At 34.3% G+C, this 19,504-nt stretch overlaps 1 protein-coding gene across 2 annotated transcripts in view; it reads left to right on the forward strand.

The window, feature by feature from the left end:
• VPS50 (VPS50 subunit of EARP/GARPII complex) overlaps window positions 1-19,504 on the forward strand; it is a 96,880-nt gene that overhangs the window by 57,802 nt on the left and 19,574 nt on the right. The window contains exons 19-22 of one of the 2 annotated variants that reach the window (XM_062567748.1): window positions 4,864-4,982; window positions 6,275-6,381; window positions 14,734-14,855; window positions 18,548-18,628. In XM_062567748.1, coding sequence (XP_062423732.1) covers window positions 4,864-4,982; window positions 6,275-6,381; window positions 14,734-14,855; window positions 18,548-18,628 — 429 coding nt within the window. Of the gene's footprint in view, window positions 1-4,863; window positions 4,983-6,274; window positions 6,382-14,733; window positions 14,856-18,547; window positions 18,629-19,504 lie in introns of those variants that run through there. The other variant, XM_062567749.1, reaches the window with a different exon arrangement.

Here is a 19,504-nt window from a genome sequence, read left to right on the forward strand (position 1 = left end):
TATGAGAAATCAACTTCCTATTTTATAAGCCATTTAAAAATATCTCTGTGTTAAAACATTGAAAAGCTACTGTTTTCACACTAATCATTCAGTGCTCTCTATTTTTTGAGGATGTATGACACTCAGTTCTAGCCAAAGCTGATGCTTAGACAGACAATTGTTTACTGATTTTTTTTAAGGGTTGTCTCATGCTTTGTATGTAGGTGCTGCGGTCACTACAAACACCATAGTGGAGACTGAACGCCAGTAGTTCAGTATCAGGAAGTCATATGCCTTCCCTTGCAGAGCTAAGGGCTTCTCCCCAAGCAGTTTAGTGATAGTGGTAGTGTTTTTGGTGAAATAGGCTGGAGGGAGTCATGATCACATGAATTAGTGGTAGGTTCATGTGTGGCACATGTAGCAAAGTCTGTACTGAGATTTTCTTGTCTCTTAATTTTGAACAGCATCCCAATTAGTAGTATTCTACATCTTCAGCAACTTTCGAGGCTGGCTACACTATCCTCTGTCAAAGCTGCGTGCCAACTTAGTGTCTTCTATTACTGAAACCTTAATATATCATAAATTGGTAAAAACTAAATTTGTGCCTGGGAAAGAACTGTAATGAAGTCTGGTTTTACTTTGACACAAGAAAGACAAAATGTTCTATGTGGAAAGAATAAAGTTTTAATGATAGGATTCATATGTATTTGTCTTGTTGAGGTTAAATTTATATTCATTCCTATTATAAACACTTTTATTAATGTTAAATGTAGTAGTATTTGCAGAACTTAAGAAGAGTATATATAATTAACCTTTTTTTCAAGCAAAACTGTAGAGATAACAGTGTGCATAATGTAATTTATAATTTATTACTGAGAGTGGTACTCTTGATTTTATTTTCCTCCTTGTGGAAATTATTTGAAGTGAATATTTCCTTTATTTCACATGTTTCCAGCAACCTTGCATATGAAGAGGCTTATTCCATATGATAACTTGAGTTTAATGCATTGGATAGCAGGTAACTAACTGCTTCTAATATTGACATGTTAGGTAAAGCTAAAGAGTTATACTTAGAGTGCAGATCACTGTGTTTAGCTGTGCTAAGGAGGCACTTGTATAGTTTTTATCAGTGTACTTGCCTGTTATTCCACAGCCTTTGAAGGATAAAATCCTTTACAGTATTTTTGTCAGCCAGGGAAGTATTATCTACATTTATACTGATAATTGAAGCACTAGATAGATTGAATAATTTGTCATTAGTTGCATAGGAAATCTAATGTGTCTGGTATTGAAACCAAGATTTCTTGTGACCTGGAGTGAGTACGCTCTCCAGAGTGGCAATTCTACATTCCCTTTTCTCATGTTTTTCCTCTTGTGTCCTCTTTTAGACGTTGTTTCAAAGTGCTCCATGTAGAAGGAAGTCTTGAAAATAATTACATTTGTTTGCTTTTAAAAAAATAGTAATTTGTTTAGGTAATAGGATAAAATTTTTGCACTTGTTTTATGTTTCAGTTTTTTGATTGATCTGTTTCTAGTGTTGTAGCATTCAAAGTTGACATTATTTTGGGCAAAGGTTGTACAATTTTGTTTCTAAATGCTGAAAATAGCATGACAAGGGTGTGTACAAGAAATTGATATACTTGTGAGATATATGATGGTAAAGATTGACAGGGTTTCTTTTAAAGAATTGGGAAGTCTTTTTAACCTCGTTATCATTGCCATTCAGGAGAACTAAAAAATAGTCGTCTAGATCCAGCCACCTTAATATTATATCTCAACGTTCAGTGAGACACTTCATGTCTATTTTCTATAGCTCCCTAAAATATCTTTCTTGTGATACAGCTATTTCAACACTCCGGCTTTGATGATTCTTATCACTGTTCAGTGTACTTGTTTCAGCTGGTTACCAAAATGCTTGTGAAATAATTATTACTAATAGCCATAAAATAACTGAATTTGTTTTGCTGCTTTGAAATTATATTATAGATTTTGGATGTTCAGAAGTGAATTTAAGATCTCTTCAGTTTGAAGTCACTATTTCATAGTTATGAGTTACTTATCTGCATTTTAAAGAATACAGTATTTTTATTTCAAGCTTGGGGATTAGCAGATTAAGGGTTCTTAATAAAATAGTTTTGCCTGTAAAACTCATTTTTCAGAATTAAGAGAGTTGATATGTAAGAATTATTAGATTTTAACAATTTGTAGTTACTGTCACTGGATTTTAATTGAATCACAGCAGATGATTTTAGCCTGAGTGGTTGTAGTTCTCCCTGCTAATGTTTCATCCATGTTAGTTGGATGACTTTTTTATCCCTAATTGAGCTTAAAGATAGTTCCCTTTTGAAATAACCTGAACTACTTTAATGATGGTTTTCATTTGTCTGAAATACAAATTATGCAACAGAAACTTTTGCCTGTGAATACTCAGGTCAGAACACTTCTTTTTAGTCTTTCTGATGCTACATTATTTTTCTACCTCTGCTGTTTTTGCTTTGAATTTGATCATAATATGGATTTCTCACTTTTATAATACACTGCTTTCAGAGTGCTAGGCCTAAAAAGCCATATAGCTTGGGAGAGGGGAAGAAAGAAAATTGTCATGCATGACCAGAAAAGTATTTTCTAGGGTATTTTGTGTAGTTGAGAGACTAGCATTACCCTAGTGTGAGTATCTTCCTTGTTTTTTCCCTTTGGAGAGTGTACTTCATATCAATCGGGTCCTATGAAACCCTGCTGTCTCCTGTGGCTCCTGGAACCAGACTGTCTTTGTCCAAGGAGTTAAAAATGCCACATATTGACAAAGTGACTTCAAAGCCATGTAGGGAAAAGTTAAAAGGCAAAGCACTGTGGTCTGTCTCCAAGCGTAAGTGCATCCAGGAGCCTAATGGATATGCTTAATGCCATGGTAGTTCTGTAGGAGCTCAGGAAACCGGCTTTTATCATAGAACACTAATTATTTGTTCTCCTCTGTTTTGTGATTTAACAAGTAACTTGTGAAGAACTTTATTATTTATAAAGTGTCTAATGCACCTAAACTGCAGAGCAATCAAGAATACTTTTTAAAGAGATTAACCTTAAAATGCTACTTTTAATTGTAGCATTTTACAGGTGTTTTTTGCAGTTTTGCCCAGTTTTACATGACTACTTAATTATAAAGAAACATTTATTATCTGTGTTTGAATAAAACTTCTCATAACTGTTAGTCCAGCAGTAATTATACATATCTACCATGGAATTCCTATATTGTATTATATATTCTGTAGTTTGTCTTGCTCATTTTTTCCAGACGTCACTTATTAGGCTAAAACCTTTCATCATTAAATAGAAGGAAAGTTGCTGGAAAGGTATGAAATGCAATTCAACAACTGAGCAGAGCAAAATAGTTTCAGAAAATAAAAAATGTGGCTGAGGTGGTAGTTAAAGTGTCTGTAGCTTCCTAAGCATCTTACTTTTTCAAATTGTGTAATCAATATCAAGTCTTGTTTCTTAGTGGAAAAAAAACCACATCATCTCAAGGCAGGTATATGTCGTTAATTTAGCTGTGCACTCACATTTTTCACATTCTGGAAGTAAGTTCTGTGGGATCCATGATGAATGAAGCAAATGATGCATGAGGTTTTCTTCTATCAAAGAAGAAATAATTGTTTCATTGGTAATTACGTAAGTATTTCAAATATCAGGATCATATGTCTTTAACTAGATAAAGGATGTTCTGTCTTTTTAAAAACAACAACAACAAAAAACCCTACCAAAAAAATCCCCAAACCAAAAACTAGCACACCATAACAAACCCAAACATGTGTTTGATTCCTCCCCCCAAAACCCTGCTAATCAGTCTTTATATGTAAGCAATTAAAGTTTAATTACTCTTATAAATAAATAAATCAACCTAGCCCCGACTCATTCTGCAGGTACTGCTTAGTTACAGCATTAATTTCTTAGAATAATATAATGCGTTATTTCTTTTTGTACAGCTAGGAAAGGTACATGAAATGGGTTGTAGAAACCTATTCCTTACTTGCTGTGCCACTTGTTTCATTCATGTACAGTGCAAAATTTATATACTTATGTGGAAGTATACACACAAAGACCTATACAATGTTACTCTGGCTGTTGATGTAGATAGAACAGCATACAGTTGAAGAAAATACATACAGAAAAATTAGTGGGGAGAGGAGGGAGAAAGTATGTGGTTACTATATAGTAGCCATGAGTAATAGTCATGTTTTTGTAGTAGCACTTGAACCAGGTATTTGCTTGAAGTGTTTATACTCTACACAAAAGCAGAATAGCATTGGTCTCTAACTTGTTAAGTGAATGAAAGACTCACAGGCAGCAATGTCTTTTGGAATGTACTAAGATCAATTTTAAAAAGAACTGCAAGTTTTTTAAAAAATTCATACAGTGTCAAGAAGTATTTTTGTAATGCAAAGAAGGACTACATTGTTGATTTAAAGATTAAGGATTATATGGTGCCAGATTTTGCTTGTTTTTATTGCCACCATATGGACCAATTTTGAGTTTTTATTTATTTCAAATTGTAGAACAAATAATAAGTTCAGCTATTTGAAGAGTATTTGATACTGAGACAAGAAGGCAAAAAATGTATCAGTAGCTGGGAAAAGCAGGATGATGCACATATTTACTCTTATATGACATCTGAGAATAGAAATGTGTTTAGAAATATACTTACATATGGCTTTATGTAATTTGTTTAATTTGCCTGTTTTATTTTTAATGAACATTGTAAATAACCTGTCAACCAGTAAAGCTATTCCTATTCCAAAGGGGGTAAAATCCAAGCAGTGACCAAAATTCTACTTTGAAGGGGTGGCATTATTATGCAGAAAGTAATGGCAGTCAATGTGTTCATTTTTACAGTATGAATCAGATGAACAAGAAAAAAGTGCATATCAGGAATATGATAGTGACAGTGATGTTCCTGAAGAGTTGAAAAGAGATTATGTGGATGAGCAGACAGGAGATGCCCCTGTGAAAAGGTAGGTAGGCTGTGTGAGTACTTGATCTTTTGTGCTACTTATTTACATCCTTCTAATCTCTGTTCTCTAATTAGTTCATTTTCTATCTAATCTTTATTCTATGATAATGAAATAATAAATAATTGTTATGCTACCTGCGTAGTTAGAACGTCCCAGCAGTTAGATCTTCAGAACAGAAGGCAGCTTTAAACTGTACATCATTATTGCAGGAAAAAAAACAAAACAAAATAAAACACCAGTTTGGAAGGCAAGATTTTGAAGGATAAGTACTCTCTGAAGCAGGTAATGGAAAACTGATGAGTAAGCATTACATGTTAAGTCAAGATCTCTATTGTGCATGTGTGTAATTTCTGTTGTGTCAAATGGAAGTGTTTGCAGAGGAATAACTGGGGCTTGGGCTTCTGCTTTTGTAGAAAACAATCTCTTACAGGTAAATACTTAGATTCTGCCCAAAAAAACCCACAACTCTGGCATTTAAGAGAATTTGAACTACAAATTTCTTTGTAGAGCACTGTACCAATTCAATATTCATTCAGACTTTCTGAAGCAGGCAAACTTTAGAGGACTGTAGGAGAACCAGAAAATAATCTTTTAACTGGAAGAGGACTTTTTTGTTGTTTCTTTTCTTGGGTGAAATCATTGTTTAGGGTGAAATCTTATTAGCATGATTTTATACTTCACAAACTACTTCATTTCAAAAAAGCTAAAGAGGTGTTGCTATAAATTACCTGTTCAGAGAGACTGCAGTCACTTGTCAATAGCTATTTTCTGTGAAACTGTTATATATTCTGAATTTTTGGAAGAATACCATTTTGAGGTATGGTCGAGTGCTTTTCTGATGAAAATATGAATGTCGTTTTAGCTTCATCAGTTGTTTGTGTTTACAGATAGTCCTTTTCAGCTCTAGCTCACTAATCTACTGCTTTTTCTTGATGACTTGCACTGTTTTCTTTTTATTTACTTCATAAACAGTAGACCTGAGGCAAAGTGATTAAAATGGTTGTTGAGGCCAGACAGAGACCTGCAGAACTTCAAACTTTGGACTAGAACTCAAATTCCATTCTCTAGTACTGTTTTTAATAAACTAGGCTAGGCTTCTCTCTTTAAATATTTGAATTCTAACATAGTTATGCTTTGGCATCAATAGATCAAAAAATGTCTGAAAGATGTACCATCTTGTGAAACAGGAAAAGTAGGATGCATTGTTTTCTTAAGCTACTTAATTTTCATTGGTATATATTCAATATAATAGACAATCACGTTTGGTATATTTTGTTTCGTTCTCTTTAAAGTATTTCTCGAGAAACCCTGAGGAGCAGGAAGAGATCAGATTATAATCTCAATAAAGTGAATGCACCGATCCTAACAAATACTACTCTGAATGTAATAAGACTTGTCGGTAAGTAGAACGATTATAGGAATGTGTGTTTTTCATTTTAATGCAAATCTATGCATTAGAGCAAATATTTATTGGATTTCAAAAAATTTTTTTTAAAAAACCTCTAGCTGGACTCTTATTTCCACTCTTTGACAATGTTAAAAAAACCCATAAAATACTAAAACAAAATATTTTTATTAGTCTAATTGGGATAAATTTTGTGAATTATTTTTATTTGAATATTAATCTGCTTGTATTTTATTCTATAAAGTTGGTTTATTTATCTAAAATACTGAATGCGTAAAATTGGATATAGAAAGGGAATAGATCGGTGTTTTATGTTGCTAATGTATCGTGATAGATTAAAAGATTTATTTTAAAGCAGGCTAGTTACAGAAGTAGGAATGCTTTTTTCCCTCTCCCCTTTTTTGTTACTCAAATATGTACACAGGGAATAATTTTTAATTATTTCATAGTAGACCACTAAGAGACGTGATCTTCCAGACTTCTAATTTCAGGCATTTTAATACATCCTACTTTTTAGCTAATGCTTGCCTAGAGTAAACATGCACTATGTTTCATTATTGCTGCTGTGAAAATTCATGGAATAAGCTGTTTTGTGCTGTTTTCTTGACCACTGATCAAATGAGTTTGTGGTCCCAATACAGTTTGTAATATAGTACCATCTGTGGTCCTCATGTCTAACTGATGCAAGTTTCTGGAATATTTTTGTGGGCAGCCTTAGTAGAGGCTGTAGAGTGAATTACCTTCTCATTGAGAGAACACTCTAAATGAGTTGAGGCACTTTTTAACAGCAATTTTGGGAACTTTACTGGCTTCCTATTTATTCCATGGCTAAATACATACTTCCAGAAACTGCTGGTTAGTTAATTCATAAGTACAGATATTACCCTGAAGAGGGAGTGGAGTGAAGCCTCCTCAGAGGTGCACAGTGATAGATGAGAGGCAACAAATACAATTTGGAGCATGGGAAATTCAGATCAGAGAGAATCTGGATTTCTTCTTCTTATTATTATTATTATTTTTTTTTTTACCATAACAATAACACATATGAGCAACCTGTTTCGAGGACAAGGCTTAACTGGACAATTTCCTGAACAACCTCATCTAATTAGATCTTCTCTGAACAGACAGCTGGACTAGATGACTTTAAAGGTCTCTTCTAACTAAAATTCTTCTGTGAAAACAGTATACCTCCCATTCTGGATTATAAAGAGGTTGATTTTTGTGATCCTGACTTCTGTTTTGTCTAGATAATCAAACAGATTACAGCAAGAATGATTTATCTAGATAAGGTAGTCATTTCTTGCTGCTGATTACAGAGAATTGGAAGTTATTACCCAAATGTATCAAGTTGGGCAAGAGGAGAGAGAGAGGAATTATGTATACGTTTTATTAGTGAAGTCTGTCTGCAGTGTTTATATGCTTGGCAATGATCATGGTACTTCAGAATAAGTTGATTTATATACCTTGCTACCTGGATAGTTCCTTTTGCTGTCTTAGGGAATAGCACATAAATCATCTTACGCAGAAATTAATTTTCAGACTTTTTTGTCACTTTTTTTTTTCTCTTGGAGATAGAATCATAGAATCGGTAAGGCTGAAATCATGTGCAATACTTTGGATGAGATCTCACTGCATTGTGTCGCAGTTGTGTCACAGCTTCCTGGTCTCAAGTACAATTGCTTCCCTTTTGCACCTCTTCAGATTTCTCACAGCTTCATTGTACTGGCAGTTCAGTCATTCTGTAATGAGCTTATACAGCCAGCTGGTCCTTCACTCTACTTTATTTCAAGTGATGAGCTGCTCGTTTATAGCAGGAAAATGTTTTTTGTTAATTGGTCCCCAAATGCATGGCTTCACATTTTATGGTATTGAATTTCATCCAGTTTTTATTGCAGCAGTCATCAAGGTCCTCCAGTTCTTCCTGTACATAATGTCAGTCCTTTTCTGTTTTGTTGGTGCCTCCTTATTTTTTCCATTGTCACACACTTACTTTTGTGCCAGAGATATTTATGAATATGTTAGAGGTGGCCAAATGTTGGGATCTCCATTAGTAGCTTTTCCAGATATTTCCCTTTTCAGAACACTCCATTCTCTCCTCTCTAATCCCTTGCTCATTTCAAAAATATTTCCAGCTGCCCTTATTACTGTGCAATGTTATAAAAATGAACACTTTGACTAAAGCCCAGATAGATGAAATGTACTGTATTGCATTTGTCTGTGTTCTCTAATAAGAATACATCTTAGTCTGGTACCTATGGTAGGTCCATGATTTGTTTTATCCTAATCTTACCTCTATATTTCTGTTTGTCACTTCTATATTATCGTCAAAGCTTGATGTAATGGCCTACATTCTACAAATACTAGTCTAATGGATCAGTAGTTGTCTGGATGATTGTTTTCTCTTTACATTTGTTTTTACTTGCTGTTTTTTTCAATCACAGTGTTACAACCTGTGGCTTGACTGGTTATTACACATACAAGTTAGTACACTGGTTACTGATCCCTCCATCACCATTCCATGGTCACTTTTCATTATGCCTCAATTCTTTCGGTCCTTTAACTTGACTGTGTTAAGGCCTTTTCCAGTTGACATTCAACTTCACCATTTAGCCAGACTAATTTGTTAGGTTTCCTCCTTTGTCTCTTGAATCTTTCCTATAAAATATGAAAATAAGTATATTGTCTGCTTGAGAGATTTGCCTAGGTGTAATACTAGCTTGTAGGAGATCCAGGTTTGTTCCAGTGTTCTGGATTCTCAGTGCAGTGGGACACACACTGCATCTTTTAACTGCAGTCTCTTCTGTGAATGCCACAAAGGATTCAGTTTGTTTTGACCTGTCCTAGGATTTTGGCTAGGAAAATAGCATGGTACTTGCACTGCCTGATTTCACCCATCGAAAAGAGCTTAATCTAAACTGATTATCTAGGATTCCTTTATTACCCATGGAAAAAGCTACGCAACTCTAGAGGATAATGGAGTTTGTTACCTGCCCTAGATATCTTTGGGTGCATATCTTAGCATAGATACTTTAACACTTGTCCTCTGCTGTTTCTTTCTATGCAGGAAATCTAGACAACCAGCTTGGGCCAAGTGTCTATTTTTTAGATAAAACTGGACAAAGTGCATTGCATGTGCAGTACCAGCAATATGAAGTTTCCAAAAAAAAAAAAAAAAAAAAAAAAAAAAGGCTGAACCAAACTGCAAGGAATTTTTTTAGCTATGTCCTATGCAGCAGAAAGTCTGTACTTTTTTAAAAGTTCTATTCCTTGAAAATAAAGCTGTGATTTGACAGAGATGGTGGCAGTAATGTCCATACTTGTGATTTTTGTCCCTTCTGCATGTTGTCACTGGCCTTCCTGCCTTCCCTGTGATGCATCAACATGATATTTGGTTCAGCTGGATGAGTTTGCTGAACTTAGTTAAACTTCCTTTCGTTTGTGGTTTATTTTTAAAAGTCTGGAATGAGACGAACATAAGGATTTAAATTGCTCAGTGAAATAAAAAGGTGTCATTTCACCTTTTAGGGAAAGATCATGCAAACAGTAGTATTCAGTGAATGAGAGTGCTGATAACCTATTTTGAATTATTTTTGTGTGCTGTATGTATTTCTTTGTGTGCAAGTTAGATGAATAAAACAAAGTGCATTTTAGTATATGTAAGCTAAATAAATGAGTTACTGTATATTTGAATTGGGAGCAGCTACAGCTATTCATTTAATTTCAGTTTTGAGTGAACAGTTCAGTTTATTTGGTTTTCCCTCAAGTTTATAACAGGTAAGTATTTCTGTATGTCTGCTTCCAGTATGAAGTGACCATTAAATTAATTTATGTGGCAAATTTTTCTATCTGATCTTAGTATGTTGACTTAAAATACAAAGGAAGAATGAACTTGTGTTAAATTTCTGAGGAGTATTTTGACCTGGATTTTGTGTGTCAGTGAGAATAAGTAAGGACTATGCCAGTGTATATATGGGGAGACTTTTTATTTTAGTTAATGTTGTTCTTTTTTTATTTTTGCTTTAGTTTTTTCTTCTACAGTTTAGGTTGTTTGGGAAGGAACTCTTACATTTTACTTGAAGGAATTTAGGAAAATAGTGATTGTGAAAGATCTCACAGCAGAAAACATGTTGCTGAAGGAAGCGAGAGGTCACATACTATAGAACTTGATGGGACTTCAAAAAAATCATGCAGTCTCTCAAAATGATATCATTACTATGGGTTTTTCACTTTCTCCTTCAAAATGTCATTTTAGCTCCTACTGTTTATCAAAGGAAGTGGCATATTTGGAATTCTGAGACTCCTTAGGAAATGATTTTACTAATGACCATAGAGATACTAAAATTTAAATATGTATTTTTCAGGAGGTAGTGGTACCTTTCTGTTTTTAGTGATCAGTTTTATGTAGATTAGTCTGATAGAGTACTTTACTTACTGTCTGTGAGAGCAAAAGTGCAGGGAATACTGACTACTATGGGGGGGGGAACATGCTGTTAAGGAGAGCCTCTAGAAAGTCTAGCTACTTTCAGTTGCTGAAATTGAATAGTGTTTTCAAATATTTCTGGAAGTTTCTAGCATAGCATGGGTTTAGGCTATTAGTCCTGGTTGGAAATGTTCTTGTACACCTCTTTGCACCCCAAATATGAGCTTTAGTGCAACTAAGGAACAATGTGTAGAAGTTAAAAGTTGGCATGCTACTAGAGAAAGAAGCTAGGAGGAAATGTTCTTGGAACACTTGCGTCAAGATGCTCAGTGATATAGTAACAGAGAAATGTTCTTGGCATCAAAAGATTTTGCAGGGACAGTCCTTGGGCGATGTACAATGTGTAGCCCTTTGGAAAAGCACGGGATTCAGCCCAGGAGACTACCTTGAGTGTTTATGCCAGCTGCACGGATATTTGGAAGTCTGTCTAGCATACGATACATTGCCCTTATGGGTATGGGTTGCATGCAAGTTTGAAAAACATGTTTAGTACAAAGAGGAAGTAGAAAAAAGTCAGCATGTAAGTAATACAGACTATTGAGATAGTGCATATGAAAATGACAGCTGGTTTCATAGGATGTCATCCGTTTTCAAACATCTCTTAATTTCCACATTGAACTGTGCTGGAAGTTTCTGCAATAATTTTTGCCTTTTGGAAGACAAGCTGAGCTTTTTGAATCTAATTTTTGGTTTGTTCATAATGCTGATATAAATGTAAATAACTATTCTGTAGATCTAATAAGTGTGCAATTAGTAACCGGGCTAAATTGCCAAATAATAAATACTGTAACGGTGTCAAATCTCCAAAAAATCTCCAAAAAGTCACCCTAAAACACACACTTAAGGAAAAAAAAAAAGAAAAGAAAAAAGGGAAAACATACTTGTGCATGTTAGCAAACTGAACTCGGAGGCATAATACTTAAGCAGCTGGTCTAAGCTATATAGACACCTGGAAAGTAGTAATGTCAAGTTATTGCTTGGTTCTTCCCATAGTGTATCATGTATTTGTCAAAGTAATGTGACCTTTACTGAGCTGGACAAGTAATTGTTTAAAAAATGTCAAATAACCTGCTATCAATGGCTAATTCTGTAGCTCTGTCACTCAGTTTCTTTGCATGAAACATCATCATCTGTTATCAATTAGTAAATTAATTTGCTGAACACAGTGTTAAGTTTGAAAAACGGTATTACTGACTACAGGAAAAATAAATGATTTTGGCACCCTCATGCAATTTTTTTTTTTGAACCTGTCACTTTGAAATATGTCTGGAACGTTACGTTTTGGTAAATGGTCTGTTATATCCGATGTACTGAATGAGCTGCATTTGCAGTTTGGTCCAGAAATTGCCATCTGTTACTACAATAACCCAAAGATTGTTACATATTTTTTCTGGTTTTTAGACTATAGGGCAAACAGTACATTTGTTTTTGGCTAGCTAGCAGAGCGCGTTCCTTGCTGCTGGACGTTTGAAACTATTAGGACCAGAAGAGACCTTTTAGGTTGTTGACTTCAGGATTCTGAAAGTGCAAGCAGCTGTATGGTAGACACTTAGCGTAGTTGTAGAGGAACTCCTCCACTCAGTCTTCTACAGCAGAACATAACAAGATCACTATGTAATACGGGGATAGAAAGCAAAAACTTGAAGGAAATCTTGGGTTTCAGCAATACAAGAGTTTTCATTAAGTTAACTTCTCATGTGACTTCGTGAAAGAAGCCATGCCATATGCTAGAAAACAAAATAATTAAAATAAATAGGCCCTGCAAATCAGACTTGTAGGGGAAAAAAATCTTCTGAGTCCAAATCCTGTGATCAGTTTGACTTTTAGTGAGTTACCTAGCTTGTGGATGAAGGCTCTGAGGATGGCAGTTGGTGGCTTTGGTTTTTTGTTTTTGTTTTGTTTTTACTATCAGTAGAAGCTTCCACTGGGAACAATAGGTGACCTGGTTCGGAGATGTGGGAGAACCGCCAGTGGCCAAATAGGTAACAACAGAGAGCAGAAAGGAAAAGAAGAAATTATTCTTCTGCCTGGATGTGCCAATCCCTACTCTAAGGCATTTAGTAACAAATACAAAAATAAAAAACTAATGTGGTGAAAAGTAATAAATAGTGATTCAGTTCCATTCAAAACTGGTTGGAGTGTTATTACGCACTTTTTTTGTCAGTAGATCTCCTGTTCTGTTAGTTTGTTCCTCTAGAAACATGTCAGGTGTACATTTAAAACTATTTGCCTTTTTTTGTAAAACTACTGTAGAACATCTGTCTTCCAAATTTTATGTCATGGTTTGTTCTTAATGAATTTATACTTAATCTGTCTTGTGGTAGCATCCTTTAACTTAAATATTAGGGAGAAGAACTATTAATCTCAAGTAAATTTATAGTTATTTGTTATGTCACTTTTTTCTAGGCAAAATAAGCTAAGCTCTTTGCTTCTCTTTTGAATTCTTCCATTTCCTGATCAATAATACTATATACAGTAGAACCTTCTTCTCTACTAAAATAACTTGTCTGCTACATCCTTAATTCTCAGCAGCCCTCTTCGTAGCTCCATAACACATTCTCCAGTTTCACCTACTCTCTTTACTGCACAGTCGTCTCTTATCAATAAGTTCTCAATTTATAGCAAAAGTTATTGCCTATCCCTAATAGGATGAATTTGTAGTAGGGAACTTTTCACTATTATGTTTCAGCCTGCTTCTTTGACTCCCATCAGCTGTAATGTCTGATTCTTCCTAAATAGTAATGCAGCCTATAAATTCATCACTTATGTTCTTTACTGACAGCAAAAGATACGTGGGAATAAATCCACAGGTGCAAAGAAAACATTTGCGGCTGGTGCTGAAGGCCATCTTGTAAGAAGTATAAGGTGAAAAGAGCTTGTTGGTATAGGACATGACCTTTACTCACTCAGATCAAAGTAAAAGTGCTCAGATATTACTTAATAATGGCGAGACCATGGTCCTAGTCTGTAAGAATGTAAATAAGAGAATAGAATACAATGAAAATCTAGAAAACTTCTCAATGTTGAAAAGAATTTGCACAAAAAATATTGAATTTGATTATATGCCTCCAAAAAGCTATGTGTATATGGAAGGAAAAAAATGCATATATCTAATATCAAACAGTTCTGTGGGGTTGCCAACTTAGGGACAGCACTGTTTAGAAGTTACCTTATCTTTTTTACAATCTTGGTGGGGTAAAGGGGTCATTTAGCAGTTTTCTGAAGTATCTACACAGTAAATATCCCTTCATACTTGGAAAGTGGACCTTTTAAGCATCCTTTTATAGTGTTTTGTTTTATTTTTTTCCCCCACTTGTTATAAAGGAAGACAAACAGGGGAATATGTTGCTGAGGTGTGAACTGTGTTATGCCTCAGATTTGACTCTAGGAATATCATTTTTATATTGTACTTTTTTGCTGCTTGAAAAGTGTGTGTGTGTATGTATACACACGCAGGCATATGTGTATGTGCACACACTCTAATACATTAACTTTTCAGTGACTCTGTATCATTTACTACAGACTATAGGATTATTATTTTTTTTGGCTAAATGAATCTGAAACTATGAAGGAACCAGAAGGTCATGTGTGTTTGATTTTGGTACCCGAAGGCCATGGGTGGTTAAGTCACTTAAGTAGGTATTAACATCCACATTTTGGAGAAATCATTTATGATGTCTCAGTCATCATATCTGGCTTTGTTTTTAAACCTCCTATTTTCTAAAATACTGCTAAGTCACTATACTTCATATTCAGGGCTGAATAATAAACCCTGTAAAGCTTGTTTTGAATTTGTCAAGCTCACTGCTGTTTTTGCAGCACTTGTGCTGAGAAAACTGATCTTCTATATATTTTCTTCTTTTAAGGGAAATACATGCAGATGATGAATATTCTGAAACCAATTGCATTTGATGTGATCCACTTCATGTCCCAGCTCTTTGATTACTATCTGTATGCAGTCTATACGTTTTTTGGCCGAAATGACGTGGTAGGTAGAAACATTCGTTTCAGATTATCACTGTATGCACAGAATGATAACACAGGGGATCTTTATACTTAGAATACTATTGAATATGCTTCCACAGAAAAAACTGTGGCATCAGCCTGGATTTGAATGTAGGAGTAAGAAAAAGCTGATTAGATCAGCAATGTGAGGAATAAAAATTGGAAACATCATCACTGGGATATGTATCCTATTATGTTTTGAGTACATTCTGTAATCTTTTTTCCAGCAGTACTTGAAAGGAGGGAAGACAACATGCACTACCCAAAAGTAGGGGCAAAACTGGGGAGCAAGAGAGTGGGCAGAGAAAGGGTGGTGACTTGATATGTATAGAAAAACTAAACAACTCTTTAGGCATTTCTCTAACTTAGATAAAAGCAGCAGCAGCAGCAGAAGGGAGGGGCGCGTGTGTTGTGTAGCAACTAAAGTTTAAGAAGTTTGAAATACACTTCTAGATGTAGTATTCTTCTGTCAAAGTAACTGCATTGATGAAAACACTTTTGTTTTTCATTTTTTTTGAGGGGTGATCATGTAGCTGAAATAATTGCTGGTTGGCAATGTCTCTATATAACATAGATCAGCTTTCAACAGAAATGTCTTAAAGTGTTTATGAAAAGCTGCGTGTAAAAACTTTCTCCTCCCTTGGCCACTAAATTACTCCACAAGCAATAATGTCATGGGGTTCCAAATTCATCATCATCTGTTGGCAAACTGGATTGGATTTTTAGACTCTCAGCATATGGTTTAAAATGGTTTTGAGTTGTTCTCTTTGACAGGACAAATATATTTGCAATTTGTTTGTGTTTAGAAGCTGGGTGGTATTTTTTTAAGATAGTTCATTTTCTTTGGCTTAATCAGCTGTTCTGATATTCATATTGTATTACATTTTTTTTTTTTTGCACTTCCTGTTTTATGTTTTTTAAAGCTCATACCGAGTTCCTCACTTTCTGCTTCTAACAGAGAACAGCACAGTGCTAGGCAGGTAAACATAGCAGATGGGTAAAATTGTGATGTTTTGGTAGTGTACCTTATTTTTGTTTTGACAGATGATTTTCCATGTGAAACATAATGCTTACAAAGGGTCTATAAATATAATAAACCCTCTTGTAATGCTGCTTTAATGTTGTCACCCCTCCCATACTGTTTATAAACTTTTTTTAAATTAGAGATGGTTGATGGTATGTGATTTATACCACTGGTGGTGTTTTTTTTTTTTTTTTTTAAATATACATCTAGTGTTAGCACACGTATAAGGAAAGTAATTAATTGTACATAGTTCAATACCAATTTGATGAAAAGCAAGGATTCAAAACTTGTATGTTGACAAGTCATTGCTCTTTCCAAACCATTTTAGAATGGTTATCCTATGCATTTAGTATTTGGCATTCTTCACTGGTAACAGCTACACATCCCTGTTACCAAAGTTGCTTGTTTAATGCCATTTTCATTTCTGGGATGCATATTAAGGCTATTTTTTTTCCCTCGTTTCAAATTATGAAACAGTAGGAAGAGATGATGTATTTAATAAGTACTCACTAAAGTGCAAGACATCTATATCTTTCCTCAGCAGAATAAATTTGAGTTAAATTTTAATTTTTTTGACAAGATATTATAATGTTTATAAAATTAATGGGCCATACTCTTCCAGAGAACACTTTTATTAAGGAGTCATGTGGAATTGCTGATCAATGAAATTATTCTGTCTATTCTTTGATATTTTGTTTTTCTCATTATGGAAGACTTACTAGGTCATTGGTTTGTAGAATTAAATATCTATAACTTTGTCTATAGCAGTAACAAACTTCCAGGAAGCAAGACAATTTAATAGTGATGATTGATATATACTGTATGAAGTCATGAGATTCTATGCTTGAGGAAAAAATTACTGGGCAATCAAACTTTTTATTTCTTATGTGTGTGGATGCTCAATTCGGAATTCAGGCTATGACTGGTCAAGTGATCAATCTGAAGTTCTTACCATGTCATGTTTTATGGAAATTTTAAATTTGCTCTTTCTTTCTTTTTTGTATATGTTTCAAATATGAAATTACCTTTTCTTAAAAAAAAAAAAATCAAAATAAGTAACCGAAAGGTATTGATAGCTATTATAAATTAGGAATTGAAAGTTGTGAAGAGAAAGGATTGCTGGCAGATTATATAAGCTATGTTGTTTTGATGGTACAGAAGTGAATCTTTTAAAAATGAAATTTAATGGCTGAAATTTACAAATCATTTTTAATGCTGTATATTTTTTCCTTAAGCAAGATTTCCTTTCTTCTTCTATGCCTTAACAAGGGAAATAGCCAATTTTGAATTCACAGATCTTATGATCTGTCTTCAAAAACTGATAATTACCTTAACTTCCTAAATTATCTTTTCTCCCTAAATAAGGGATTTTTAAAGAAAATAAGTGGTTGTCTTTTTTACCCATTCTCCTGCAAAGTAAAAGGCAACTCAGAACTGATATTTCTATGGTAAAAATGTGAAGAGAAATACAAATTATTTTTATAAAATAGTTTAATTCACCAGGGGAAAAAAAAAAAAAAAAAAAGCAAACACTTCTTTTTGTCAACCACAGACCCTGTGGTAGGGATCCATGTGTCCTAGATCAGGTTTTAGACTTCTGCATAATCAGTGGGAAAGCCTGGCACTTCCAAGGGGAATTTAGCTCAGACATAAATTTTCATTGAATATGGAAGAAAAATAGGGTAGATGTGAAGTCTTAGGTTAGTGAAGTAAGTAGGAACCTAAGTTATTCCACTTTTCTTCTATGAAGGAGTGAGAGGAAGGAGAAACTTGAATACTTGAATCCTCCATAATTCAGTGTATTGAAAGGAAGTCTAATTCAATTGACAACAATCCTCTAAATGTTCAGCAAATTACTTTTTTGGTTTGAATCACATACCAGAACTGTATTCCAATACTTAAGAGTCTGGACAAAATGTGTGTTTCTTACTTGTCCCATTTCCACTTTTGTTTTGTTAGTTTGTTCTTCATCTTTTGTAATCTGGAGTAGAAAATAAGTATCTATGTTAATTAAATATTTTGGATCAGACCCTCAGCTGGTATAAGCCATTGCATTTACATAGAAATCACTGCAGATATTTTGATTTATCCCAGCTGAACATCTGCCCCATAATACTTCTGAGCCATGAACATGAAGATGGCACGTTTCTTAGGTAGATCTTTATAAACGTTAAGTAACGATTGTTATATGAAGACAGTCATAATTTTGCATATATGCTTTAGATGTTTAATGAGAGTTTACAAATAATTGTATAGTTTGAGAGAAGGAAAAGCCAAGAACATTTGAACTGGGTGTGGTTTGACCACAGTGGGAGACTACACTCTTTTAGATTAGTCTCCAGAATGGAAAAATTAAGAATCTTGCATCCAAATACCGAATTATAACCATAAAGAATACTGATTGCTTATTGGTATGAATGGTAAATTGTCATCTTCATGAAATGCACTCAGGTCATTCTTTACATTAGTGCCGTGTTAAGTGCAGTGACCTCTGTTGACTCTCCATTTTGTATGGTTGCAATTATGTGCTGAAACTTTGCTGTAAGTAAATTGTAACCAGTGTTTACTAACTGGAGTTTTACTCTTTCACTGTATGGTTTGAACCAACATTTTTTCCATTTCCAAACTTAAATAGGATCTATTTCTTCCAGTTTGAATCAACAGGACTGGGCCTCAGTAGCAGCAGATTACGTACCACACTGAACAGAATCCAGGAGAGCCTGATTGATCTGGTAAGTGCCTGGCTTTTGTTAATGCTCAGCAGAATAAACATCTGTGTTGGAAGTATGAATTATATTTCATCATTCCGTACTGATTTTTATCTCTGCCCATGCTCAGTGTCTGCAGTGACAAAAGATTTAATTTCATTGTGAGTTTTGGGTATTGTTGTTGTATGAAATCGCTGGCTCCTAATATACAATAATACTAATGCAAAACTCGTTTTCTTCCGCAATTTAATTATGCTGCAGCAATAGATTTTACTACATGTAACGATAAAATACTGTATTTTAATCTTGTAAGGTATTATATATAATAGAAGGGAGATATTTCAACATTATCCTTATTAAATGAGATATTTCATGAAAACTAAAATAGAGAAATTTTTTGCCATAAATTCTAGCAGAAAAATAGCAAAACAGTAGGTTGTCATGAAGCATATCCACAAGATATCCATAAGATTACAGTAGTATGTTAAGCTCTTTTTTTTTTTTCCCTGCTATATTTTGCAGATTGTATCTCGTTGATCTCTTAGGGTTATTTTCAAAAAGGAAGAAGGAATTATAGTGTTTTTGTCACTCTGATAGATTACTGTTCCCTCAAATCAAGTTACAAAGGGTAAACAGAAAACTTCGTGTAGATTTTGTGGATTCAGCTGAGGAGGAAAGCTTATTAAAAATATTGTTAAGGAGTACAAAAATTGAATCTAGTAGTACTTTTTTCCAACCTAAGTATAAGACTTGGAGACATTATGAAGAAATTTCCTAGGAGTATCATAAATGGCTTGTAAAGTATCATATTCAGTGTTTAAAATGATTAATAACATGGTTCTACAGGAAGGATTTATTTTCTAAGGCAAAAGTGAGAGGTAATTACTCTACTGACTTGCA

The sequence above is a fragment of the Rhea pennata genome, chromosome 2 (assembly GCF_028389875.1).
Source record: "Rhea pennata isolate bPtePen1 chromosome 2, bPtePen1.pri, whole genome shotgun sequence".
In the NCBI taxonomy this organism is placed as follows: Eukaryota; Metazoa; Chordata; class Aves; order Rheiformes; family Rheidae; genus Rhea; species Rhea pennata.